Below are 12647 nucleotides of genomic sequence, written 5' to 3'. Positions count from 1 at the left end.
TGCGGTCGTGAATATGCCCAACCCCGGATTTATCGGATAGCATGACAAGACCTGAACGCTCCTTTGACCGTGGTATTGGACAGTAAAGTATACGTCAGCATTACTGTGTCTTTTGCACTTACTTCCCCGCGTCTCGATTCTTTCTGCCTTGCAAACGCCTACAAACGGTTGACCATGTGGGTCGGCCCGGGATAACAAAATCTTGTTAATGCCCCTGCACGCGTGCAGAGCCTATGATGTGATTGCAATTGTAAAGTGTCATTATTGATCAGCAAATAACCAGCTATCTACAATCCAACCCTCTAATCACAGCCTATAGAAAAAACGCCCTCCAAAGAATCAAACCGAACAGCACAGAACAGAACCGTAAGAAACCCCAGCTACTTCCCACACACCCCCCCCTGGCCCATATACTCCCTCGTCAGCGCCTCCTTCACAATCGCGCCACACAACCTCGCATACGGGTTCGTCCTCACGGCCATCTCCCTCGCCACACCGCTCCCCCACCTCCCCCCCTCCTCAAAGTCCCGCCTCGCCCGCTCCTCGCAGGCCTCCTCCCCCGTCTTCTTCCACTCGCCGTACCACAGTGCCCCCCGCTGCGTATATGCCATCTTCAGCAAATTCGCCTGGGACGCACTCACGCTGCCGCCGTCCTTCGGTGCAGCGAGCGAGATGGAGGTGTCCAGCGCGGCAATGATGTCCTCGATCGGTGCAGAGATGAGCCGTAGCACCTGCGCGAGGTTGTTGAACCCCGATGCGTAGTTCGGGTGCATGCTCGTAAGCGTGAGGAGGAGGGAGTGGGCGGTCGGTAGGTCGGAAGCCTCCGCGGCGGCGATGGCGAGGCGCTCAGTGGACTTTAGAGAGGGGAGAAGAGAGGATGAGATGTGCGGGTCTGGGGGGAGGGTGCTGTCGATGAGCGGTGGTGGGGGCGTGTCGAAGATGTTTGTGAGCACGCGGAGGTCGTTGGGGGTGAGGTCGAGGGTGGTGGCCATTGTAGCTGTGTCGCTGTGTCGCTGTGTAGCTATCGTGGAGCTTGGAATGGTGTAGAAATGATTGTAGAGGAGGCAGGAATGTGAGGTATGTATGTATGTATGCAGAGTGTAGATGTGACAAGGCCAGGCTCCACTTGCCAGCTCTAGCCGTGCTGCCCCCCTGCGTTAACCCCCCCCGGTGCCGATGCCGTCATGCAGCGATCACCACAACGCCCGCGTCTGGCCGTGTCTACCCGGCTATCGGTGGATAGGTGAATCCGTGGGTTAGGGCTGGCACTGAGTACTCGGAGACGTCTCTTTCATAAACTCCACTCCTCCTGCTCTCAAGGTTTGGTCTCTATCGCCAGAGTCGTCTGTCGCGCTGGTTTCTGTGCACCGCTGCCCTGCCCTGCCCTGCCCTGCCTTCCTTCCATCTTGATCTTGTGCTTCCTGCATTGAACTTTAGCAAACGCATCCACATATAAACACATTACACACGAACGCTTCACGGCAGCACACACAAATCCTCACGAACTTGACACGCCTGCCCTATAGCCATAATGCCTCCATCAGCCCTCTCCTCCTCTCCTCCAAACTCGCACATCATAACCTCCACGGGCGAGACCTTCCCGCTCTCCGGCGTCCAGTCAGCCACCGCCATCCGCGACAACACAGAGTACCGCGGCTACGACCATGTGCACTGGTGAGCCATTTCCCTTCCCCCCATTCACTCACTCACCTCTGTCCCACTGTAGCACGAACACGACCTAACGTGCATCTCCCAGGTACGTTGGCAACGCCAAACAGGCGGCCTCATACTACATCACTCGCATGGGCTTCCACGCCGTCGCCTACCGCGGGCTCGAGACCGGCTCTCGCTCCCTCGCCTCCCACGTCGTCTCCAACGGGCTCGTGACCTTCGTGCTCACCTCCCCACTGCGTGCCCCAACACCCTCCGAGCTCTCCCCCGAGGACGCGGCAGAGCTGGAGCTCGTGCACAGGCACATGACCGAGCACGGGGACGCCGTCAAGGACGTAGCCTTCCAGGTCGACGACGTGTACAAGATCTACAACCGCGCGATGGCCAACGGCGCCGTGAGCGTTGCGCCGCCCAAGGTGCTGAAGGACGAGGGCGGGGAGGTGGTCGTCGCGAGCCTGAAGACGTATGGCGATACGATACATACGCTTGTGGACCGCAGCAGGTTCAGGGGCGCGTTTATGCCGGGGTATAGGGCGGCGACGGAGGTGGACCCCGTGGCCAAGTTCTTGCCGGAGGTGAGGCTCGAGGCGATTGATCACTGTGTGGGGAACCAGGACTGGAACGAGATGGAGGCGGCGTGCGACTAGTGAGTTTCTCCCCCCCCCCGCACTCCGGGTTTCTGATATTGCGAACCTATACTGACATAACCACAGCTACGAGCAAGCCCTCGGCTTCCACCGCTTCTGGTCCGTCGACGACAAGGACGTCTTCACCGAATACTCCGCGCTCAAATCCATCGTCATGGCGTCGCCCAACGAGCTCGTCAAGATGCCCATCAACGAGCCCGCGCACGGCAAACGCAAGTCCCAGATTGAAGAGTACGTCGAGTTCTTCAACGGCTCGGGCGTGCAACACATCGCGCTGCGCACCACCGACATCGTCACCACCGTCATCAACATGAAAGCGCGCGGCGTGTCCTTCATCACCGTCCCCGACACGTACTACGCGCAGATGGCGAAGCGCCTCTCGGCCGCGGGCATGCGGCTCAAGGAGGACTTCCGCGTGCTGCAGGAGCTGGGCATCCTCGTGGATTTCGACGAGGGCGGGTATCTGCTGCAGCTGTTTACGAAGCCGCTGATGGACCGCCCGACGGTGTTTATTGAGATTATACAGCGGAACGGGTTCTCGGGCTTTGGCGCGGGCAACTTCAAGAGCCTGTTTGAGGCGATCGAGAGGGACCAGGCGGAGAGGGGCAATTTGTAGTAGTTTGTGGTGGTGGTGGTGTTGAGTTTTGCTTTTTTCTATTGCGGGGAAGCGTCTGGATGATGGCTTGTGTGAGAGACGCAGGGTTAGGGTTGTGGTGTGAGCGTGCTTTGCCGGGAGTCTTTTGGGTTAATTGGCTTTGGCTTGGGTTTCTTTCATGGGCTCTTTTTTGTACATCAATTCTGATTCTTTTTCTCCTTCTTCGTTTCTCATCCACGAGGAGGTCACATCCGATCCTGTGTAATTAGCTCCGTTAATGTACCTACAATCCTCCAACTCTCCACTGCTCCAGTCCACAATCCAATCCATGCTCGTGAAATGAAAGCACAACCCATCACTCACCCCGTCTTGGCACCCACCCGCTTCCCGCTCAAAAAACCATTCCCGCACCGCCAAGGCAGGATTCAGTGGTGTAGTGGTATCACGGGCGCTTGCCATGCTTGCATGATTTGCGCCCGACCCGGGTTCGATTCCCGGCTGATTCATCAAATCGAACACTCAAGGATTTCGCTTCTGTGGTGTTCTCTCTGTCGTTCGGTTTTGTTTTGTGGTGGCGGTGGGGAGTGGGCTTTCGGGGTGGAGTTGTTTTGATAAGCACAGAAGCTGGCGGGATGGCGGGGGGGTCTTGTGCTGCTGGGTGGGGGTGGTTTCTGGGGGTTGGAACTTGGGGGGGGGGGGGCGAGGTGTGGGCGTCGTCGGGCAACTTCATGATTTATCACCCGGTGTTGTTCTTCCTCTTCATACGTCAGCACCCGACAGTCTTCATTCACCCGTCATACTTCATCACCGGGTATCCCTCGTTCATGCTTCATCACCCGATCTCCAATCACACCCCATCACCCGGAATTCGTCAACATGCACACTCACCCCATAATCTACTCTACTGTCCGTCCGCTTCATCTCGCCAGCACCACTAGCTTGGTTCTACAAGATTGGACCCCGAGGTAGTCAAGAGAAGGTGGCAGTTTCGGGAGTGAGCACGGATTGAGTGCGTGTTTCTCGGGTATTGTTGTGATAACGAAGCATGGGAGCCTGTTGAAGTGGATTGTTTTGCGGCTTCTGGGGCGGGGGGGTTTTGGGGGGGGGGGGGGGGGCTGTTTATATGGTCTACATGGGGTAAGGATCCGCATGCTGCGTTGTGTGCAAAGACCTAGGCTGGGGGGGGTGGTGTGGTGCGGGAAGGCTTGTGAAGACCTGCTTTCGAATATATGGGTTGATAAATCCCACGGTTCTATCTGGGGAGAGATGCGTCAATTGGTCCCATGGCCCACACAAAAAGCGTTATTTATACCCACAGCCGCTTTGATTTTTATCATTGCAAGATCGGCCACACCCCCCCCCCCCCCCCCCCCCCGCGCGGGGGAAAGCTTTGGGGTAGATACCAGCCTGTGGTGTGATTTGGGGGCAAAAGATGTCCGTACCATGGGTTTTGTTGGGTGTCTGTATGAACGTTTGGAGATGGTATCGAAGCTTTCTTAATGGTAGTTTCTCCAGTGTGAGAGTTTATGCACTGCAAATATTAGGTCCTGGTTTGGTCATTGGTCCTCATTTGACGCTACTTACTACATAACCACCCTGGTTAGTTTGCCTTGATTTCTTCCTCGGATTTTAAAAGTTAGGCGTAGCTAAAACTCTAGTTAGAAACGGGGTGAATTCAATATGATAGCTGAAGCACCACCATGCGCAGCGCCGCTACTAGAAAAAAAAAAAAAAAACTATTCAAAATCCCTGCCGACGCATCACGGGCATCATCCGTTGTGGTGTAATGGTTAGCATCAGTCGCTCTCATTCATGATCCGACTAGATCGGGGTTCAATTCCCCGCAACGGAATACTTTTTTCTTTCTCTTTTTTTTTTTTTTTTGCTGGGGGGTGGTAGCGGGACTTGGCGGGTGGGTACTGATTGGTGTAGGGTTAGGGTTATATAGAGGGTCAATGATCGCTACTCTTGTGGAATGGAGGGGGATATTGAGCCTAGATGGGCGCGCTCCGAACCTCTGAGCTCTCTGCTAAGGGTCCTCATAGCTGTACGGACGGCGGATTTAGTACGAGCGAAAAGGTTAGCTCGAGGCCGGATTGGTTGAATGATTTAGTGAAAGTCTGCCTTTCCTGAGCGCTGTCGGGCACATGAGCTGCACGCGCTCGGTAATGTGATAGTGAGTGTGTCTGATAGCCGAAGCATGGGAACTACATGTAGTGGAAACGTAGCGTTTAGGAAGACGATATATAGATGTCCGCAGAAGAATACCTCTAGCTACTTTCCTCTCTTGTTTACGGTCATCTCTCATCACCACAATATACGTATATACGCGTATTAGCTCGCTGGTTTAATTAATCTATGCTCTATTCCCATCGTCGTGAATAATAGAGACTGGTCACAACAGCCAGCCAACAGCGCTCTTGAGATGGAATTGGAGAATTCAGTACGCTCCCACTTTTCCCTTTAATTTTGGATTATAGTAACGCCTGCTAGGAAAGTAGGGCTGACTTCAAGCGTAGGAATCAAACGACATATGCGATATTGTTGCAAATGTTCCCCGATCAAACCTCAGCAGTCTTCACAGCTTCCCTCAAGTTGATGATGCAGGGCGCTCCCTCTCATCCAGATCTAGTTTACCAAGGGGCCGGACCAATAACTTTTGGCACTTTTGTTTCTTTGCTATCACAGCCCGCTCTGCTTAATTACAGCCACTATCTAATAAGTATATAGATATACCGATATGCAATGTGTTATTTAAAGGTTTTGATTGGCCAGGTTTGAGGGGTTTTCTTTTTCTCTATCAAATATGTTTGTCAGTAAGTAGATATTCTATCAAATATGTTGGAGTTAGTAGATATTCTATCAAATATGTTTGAATCAGCCAGTAGATATTGGTTCCAACATACCTTGAGTCAACCAAATAGTATATCAGATATGTGCACAGGGCATCTTGGGGTTTCAGTGATCTTAAGCGTTAGTAAACTGATATTGTTTAAGCCATAACAGTTCCTACTCCGGCCAAAGGCCGGAAAATGCTTGTATATGCTAATGTCCTATATTCCCATTTCTCCAAGTATCCTGGATACCTTGTTAATCATGGACCCGGACATCATCCGGAAACACAGTATCGATCGATTCTTACGGTATCCATCTATACATCTACAGAACAGGAGGGCAGATAAACGAGCTTAGGGGTATATGCTACCAAATAAGGCCAGAAATTGAGGAACGTACATGTATCTACTACGTTATTGACGGCTAGCGGATTCTTATTTCTAGGGATGGCATCAATGTATACAAAACTATGTCCTCTGAGGTCGATAAATACGGCCACCTATGGCTTCTCGTGCCACACAATGCGTAGGAATGGCGGCTCAAAATATCATGAACTCTGAAAACCGCGGTTGAAAAAAAGGAACCATGTGGTTTTTTCAAGCCGGCTTGGCCTGGGGCGGTTCCAGTCTGACTAAATGAATCCATTTGATTGGATTATTATGTAATTTCTCAGCCCATCGTGGTTTCTTTTGCCCTAGGTAGGCCTACATATATATGTACGTCTAGTAGCGTAAATGAATCTTTGAGATCGTATCAATATGCTTGGGCTTGGCTCCGGCTCCAAGCTTGCTACGGGAATAAGCCTTTTGTGTCCTCTGGGCCTTATGGTCAGAAAAATGGAAGATTAATCATTCCTTGCTACCTCGGGTGAGTACTGTTTACATGTTTCCAGGACAAGCTGATTTAAATCGACAGGCTCGAGCGGATCTAGCTCATAGAGCCTTAATATCAGCTGGGGCTGAGATCTTTAGTGACTTGTCTGGTGGTCTAAATCATACAGCGCCACCGCCGTTCGATGGGCTGGTTTCAGATATTTGTATAACGCCACTGTCCACAAAAGGTAACTCGTACATGTTGTTCATCGAATCAGCTTTATCCGGTGCCGCGCAATACTGCCAATTTAATGTTGGTGCCAACATTGCGGCTCAGGCATGCTAAAGTCAGTTTACTTAGTTCCCCTCCACGATCACATGAGTATTGCCAGACGGATTCGCAAAGAGATTTCCACTAGCTTGAAGAATGTCAAAATAAAATGGATGTTGTCTAGTTATGTAGAGGAAACTTTATGTCTGTACTCTATTTACTGTGCTGATTTAGTGGGCTGATTCTGCTGCGGCGTGGAGGGGTTCTCCATGATTCAACTACCTGGGATGGAATAAGCCGGTATGCAATGCCCAATACAGGTATCCGTACAAAACTTGCACTTCAAAATGTTCACTTAGGACCGGTGCTGTCGCTGGTGGCTTTTCGGGTTTGTAATGTCTATCTTTTTATGGGGTTCCCACAAACATAGTATAACCTCCTTTGGCCCCGTCCTCTTAGCCACTTCGTACACCCCATAAAAATACCACCGTCGTAGCTGATTTTTACAATTGAGAGAACCACTCACATTATCAACGTTTATAACCACAGAAATGAGTTATTCCGCGGGTTATATGGATTGCGGGATGGGCTTCATCCCATCGGTACGATGCTGTATGCCCAATTTCAGTGGTAAGCTAAGCATATATTTGAGCTCTAGATTAACCGATCAACATGCGTACAATGTAGCTATTTCTTATACTGACTTGGTGGGATTAGTACAATGTCAACAGGTCCAGGCATGTTTTACTATCGGGAATGAAATTGGTTGCTATCAGCCTGTCTATACATCTATCCTTTTGACGATATAGGTTGCTTGTTGTATAGTAACTGACGTTGCTGACGGTGACTTACTAGATCTTCAGACGCTGCTCCCACAAAGATGCACAAATGCGTCGGCTATTACGAAACCCGACCTTCTGACTGCGGCGCGGGGTGTTACACTTGGTAATCTCTAATATTACGATTTTTCCTCGAATTCTGAATCTTTCCTAACCAGAAATAATGAGAGTATATAGCGGCTTGGCGAATCCATACTGCTCTACAACGGTAGCAATAGACTCAACCCAAACGGGCATAGTGATTTACTGCGGTCCGACCGGCGGTATTGGTACTTCTATATTTAGTTCTCCGCCCATAACGTCTACATCCGGATCTGTGATCGCGACTCCTCTATCCTCGGCTCCAGCTCTGTCTCCCACAATTACAAGTGCCACAAGCACATCTTCATACACAAGCACATCTTCATCCACAAGCACGCCGGCGTCAGCAGCTGGGGGGGGGGGGGGGGGGGACTGACCAGCGGTACAATTGCTGGGATTGCGATAGGATCTTTCCTGGCCGTTGCAGTAGTTGTGGTACTGTCGGTTTTCCTATGGAAAGCACATAAGAGATCTAGAAACAGGAAACGCCCTGTAGCCATGCAGGCGCCACCGCAACATATGCAGTACGGTGCTCCGCCACAACCTCCAGTACAGCAGCACCCGATACTCGTATTTTCCTGACGTTTGTGGACGCGACTGATATTGCATTGCATGCCATACAAAAATACGCTAAGCTCATGATTTTGGGTGCATGCAATAATGGCCCAGTTCAAAAACGTCAGGAAGATACTAGTACACGAAATGGAAGTGCAACCTGTCCCTGCAGCTCAGGATAACTCGTGGCGGCCTGGGCTGTCCGAGATCGATGCACATACAGCACAGCAGCAGCACGGTAATGAAGGTCGGCCACCATGAGAGTAACGCTGGCTAGCTGGAGGGGAGCATCAGACGCTCTTTGATAGATTTCATTATTCTTTTTTAGCCATGCATGTCGCTTTATATCTCCAATTTTCAAGCTAAAATATAATCGTGCTGGAAACTCTGGAGATCTGTAGGGATTTAGAAAAGACCCGTAGAAATCTTGGAGTGGAGGTGTGGAGATAGAACTCGAGGTGTGTGAAGAAACCAGTTAGTTACCTTTAGGGCCCGTCCGTGAAACATTCGAAACCGAGGTTATGGTGGCTTCAAACTGCGTTCCAGCGGAACTCCGTTCTGAGAGAATCAATCATATTTAGCGACCTATCTTGCGGGCCTAGAAAGCATCGTTGACTACATGAAAACGGAGATTTCCAATAAGGACTAGCGAGGAGTTGCTTCTTCCCTTGAAACCCGTTTAAAACTCTTTTCGTCCTCCACCCATGATGGAGGATCGATGATTGAAATTACATTTGATTACTTTCTACCGAGGCAGGCCCCAAGCGGGTCCTCACCAGCAGTCAACTAGTCGAGTAGGTAGTAAATATCCCGACTTCTAGACGGCTACCAGCTGTAATTATAAAAAGATTTGCTCGAGGATGTGTTCCGGGCCACCGGCGAATACCTAGTTGAATTCGCGAATGGACTACTAGCCTCATACTTCTGTGGCTGGACAAGTCTATTCGCGAATAGACTGGGGAAAACGTAGTCTTAGAAGAATAAATATTGATCGCAAACAACTAATAATTGATTTAGATCAATGTCCAATGAACCCTGTAGCCTGAGGGGATCCCTGCAACCTCCAGCGACCTCAAAGACCTCAAGGAGGGCAAAAAGCAAGCTCTAATTAGTAATTGATACCTCCGTAATGCCTAGAAACAGCCAGCGATGTCCTTAAGGACTCGATTAATACGCAGCATCCTTCCTATGATCGATCTCTATTAGGGCCCTGAAATCTTAAGTGGCCGCGTCCAAACCGTGGGAGAATAGTTTTGAAAACCATATTTTACTAAAATTTAAGCAGTTGATTCGTCAATCGATCGGTTCTGTCACAGATGTATGGAGAAAGCAGTCCATTCGCGAATTCGGGGTATTTGCCAGTCGCCCGGAATAGATGGAGCAAAAATAGATGAATATTGTTTGATATCGACTCCATATACAAACCCGTTAGGGAATTTTTACGTGAAAGAGCGGATATAGAATCAGAATCACTTATATACTAGGTTTGTTTACTACGTACGCCTCAGGTGATACTTCCGCAAGGCGTACTTTTGGTGTTCTCCGCTGCATCACAGGATCTCACTCGGTTCTGGATTATCCTTCAGTCAGTCGGCGTTCGAGCGACGTTTAGGTCTAACACTGCGTAGAGGAGGGCTGCTGAGCTTGGGGTGAAAGCGCTCGCCAGAGGTTCTCGGCGGTCGCAAGAACCTCCCAGTGGCCAACAATGCTCTCTGCCCCCGCGAGCCACAGCGAGGTGGACTGGTTGTCATACAGGGTTAGGGTTTTAGCTCTCGATCGGAGAACACATCAGGTTAAGTAGGCTGAGCACGAGGTTTTGGTATCTAAGTATATACTGGCTATGATTTTCCCTTAAGAGTGAGATAGTATGATGCGACCCCATGTACCCGACTATTTACATAGAATTATCAGGGTTTATGTCTGCTGGGCTGGTGTGATCTTGACACACAAAGAAGAGGTCATTGGCGGGATGGAGTGCTTAAATTTATATTTGTTACATGTTAAAAATATAGGTTTTCAATCCGTAATACCGTATCCTCCCACCGTATCCTCTCACCGTAATGCGCATGGCCCTCATTCAACACCTAGAAAAAGATAGCGCTCCTGCAATTATTTATTGATGCTGATCACTATTTGAACATATCGTTATTATCTTCAGTTTACTACAATCACAGCACCCGGGATAATGAGGGCACAAACCTTTACGAATAATCCTCTCCGGTCCGATCCTTGAGCTCCTGCCATAGCAGGATTTGCCATCCAACCGCCCCCTGCTCTTTTGGGCATAGCAATGTAATTGAGCATCACTGCTCCAGCAATCAACTTTGAGGCGGCATCCGCAGGAAAGTCCGAACAATACGGGGCGTAGTAGCGACCAATGAGGCGGCAAACCAACCCATCGCGAGCTTCCAGACGTGTCACAAAGGCAGCGTCCTTGCAAATAACCTTCATTCGCTTCTTGCGTGACTCGCTGAATGAGTTCAAACATGTCTCCATCTCGTTATTTGATGGCCTGTGAATATTTCGAACGTTGATGAGGTCATGTAGGGAGTTTGCCAAAGCTGCGGCACTCTCTATGGCACAGTTCGCTCCTTGACCAACATTTTGAGTAAGCTATTACGGTGTGTGTCAGTATCAGTTTGCGGAGGAACGGTATCTTGCTGACCTTATGAATGCTATCGCCTAAGCATACGACTCGACCAACATGCCAATGCTCAAAAACATTCTCCTCCAATGCTGTCATCCAATAACTCTCGCGGCCAGCCCATATATCAGCAAAGGTGACGTTTCCCCAGATAGCCTTGGTCTGAATGCCTTCGCAAACTTTCTGGGCGTCAACGTTGGTAAAGCGCGGGATGTCCGGATAGTGGTATCTCTTATCCAACTTCTTGGTGACAAACCAAATGATGCGGCCCTGACTACCATTGAAAGTCATGACAGATACTCCATCATAGACACACGTGACCTGATCGCCTATTACGAGCTCAGGGATGTTCCACGAGATGCCGTAGATACAGGCGTATTCCGCCTTTGTTGCTTTGAGACGGCCCAGCATGCGTTAGCCATGGCCGAAAGGACACATGAAAATTACAACATACCGTGCTTCTCCTGTGGAGTAATCAGGCCAGGGTTTATTAAATCTGCGGTCTTCCACATCTCGGAGCGGACTTTGCTGTGAACGCCGTCTGCACCCACAACCAAATCACCGTCATAGACATGTCCGTCATTTGTGGATACTCGGACTAGGTTGCTAAGCTGCTCAACCTTGACGACCTCTTTTCCGAGATAAACCCTCGACTTATCATTGAGAGTATCGTACAGAATGGATAACAACTTTTGCCGGTCTAAAAGCGAGAGAGGATATCCGAACCTGTTCCTTCATCAGTTAGCACTCGAGTTCCAACACTCCTTATCTGCAACGACAGAAGATAGACATGCCGCTTGTTGATGATATCGGGGAAAGCGTTAGTAAAGCTGAAGCCATCAGGATAACATGTGTGTGATCTATGGATTGGTTCAATCTCGGATTCGATGGCATCAAAGAGCCCCAGCTGGTCGAGAATGCGCCCACCGTTTGGCATGATCCCAACACAGGATCCTAGAGCAGGAGTGATGTTTTCATGGCGTTCGAGAACGATGTAGTCGATGCCAGCTCTGTCTAGAGAATGTGCAAGCGTGAGACCTGTGATGGAGCCACCAACCACGATGACCGTGAATTTCACTTCCAATTTGACTGGCCTTGTTATGAACCCAGGCATCGGAAGATTACTTGTCAAATGTGTCGTAGTTTGAGGAGTATATTGTTTTCCGCTAATAGGAGATCTGATATTCTAGGAAAGAGGATGGGGTTGATGGAGATGGAGATGGAGATGGAGATGGAGGAGATGTAAATCGTTGTTCAGGTAGATTCTTGAAGATGTTTGGATTGGTTTGGATGATTTAGGATGGACAAGTTAGACTCTCCAGGATTGATAAAGTATGGTATGAGCGGCTAGCTGATACAGTACATGTACATGTATTTATGCAGTGCCCGGATCTATAGGCTTAACGTAGTACCCGACCTAGGCGCTATTCCTATTGGTCGCATTGTTCGCGGTTTTACAGGCCGCACGCGGAAAACCTAAAATATCACAAGCCAATTGTGTAGTTTAAGCCATGTAGCCAATAGTCTTTCCCTGAAACGGCACGAGGACGTCAAATGGAAGTCGTATTTGATATCTCTCATATATTGGGGTTGTACTGGCGCCCGCTATAGCGCTAGTTGCTGGTTACCAGCTTGATTAGCTTTGACAGTTATGGCACATACTATAATTAATTGACAGTCACTCTGTACTATCATGA

General features: G+C 49.7%; 4 protein-coding genes across 4 annotated transcripts; 2 read left to right on the top strand and 2 right to left on the bottom strand.

The window, feature by feature from the left end:
• Positions 1 to 380: 380 nt before the first annotated feature.
• H6S33_012723 (uncharacterized protein) lies at positions 381 to 992 on the bottom strand (the record flags this gene model as incomplete). Its single annotated transcript, XM_044844193.1, has 1 exon — positions 381 to 992. One exon carries the CDS (start codon positions 990 to 992, stop codon positions 381 to 383), a length of 612 nt encoding a protein of 203 aa, XP_044694432.1.
• A 539-nt stretch (positions 993 to 1531) lies between these two features.
• Positions 1532 to 2934, top strand: H6S33_012722 (uncharacterized protein; the record flags this gene model as incomplete). The annotated part of the gene is made up of 3 exons (XM_044844182.1): positions 1532 to 1674; positions 1757 to 2308; positions 2385 to 2934. 3 exons carry the CDS (start codon positions 1532 to 1534, stop codon positions 2932 to 2934), a joined length of 1245 nt encoding a protein of 414 aa, XP_044694431.1.
• Positions 2935 to 7382: 4448 nt separating this feature from the next.
• H6S33_012721 (uncharacterized protein) lies at positions 7383 to 7882 on the top strand (the record flags this gene model as incomplete). Its single annotated transcript, XM_044844171.1, has 4 exons — positions 7383 to 7461; positions 7549 to 7596; positions 7687 to 7776; positions 7848 to 7882. 4 exons carry the CDS (start codon positions 7383 to 7385, stop codon positions 7880 to 7882), a joined length of 252 nt encoding a protein of 83 aa, XP_044694430.1.
• Positions 7883 to 10432: 2550 nt separating this feature from the next.
• On the bottom strand, positions 10433 to 12064 carry H6S33_012720 (uncharacterized protein; the record flags this gene model as incomplete). The annotated part of the gene is made up of 5 exons (XM_044844160.1): positions 10433 to 10435; positions 10506 to 10919; positions 10972 to 11342; positions 11405 to 11676; positions 11745 to 12064. The coding sequence occupies 5 exons, from the start codon at positions 12062 to 12064 to the stop codon at positions 10433 to 10435; spliced, it is 1380 nt and encodes a 459-aa protein (XP_044694429.1).
• Between the last annotated feature and the right edge of the window lie 583 nt (positions 12065 to 12647).

This window comes from Morchella sextelata, assembly GCF_020137385.1.
Source record: "Morchella sextelata strain SCLS chromosome Unknown scls_9, whole genome shotgun sequence".
NCBI classification, from domain to species: domain Eukaryota; kingdom Fungi; phylum Ascomycota; class Pezizomycetes; order Pezizales; family Morchellaceae; genus Morchella; species Morchella sextelata.
This window is presented reverse-complemented; position numbering and strand designations above follow the sequence as displayed.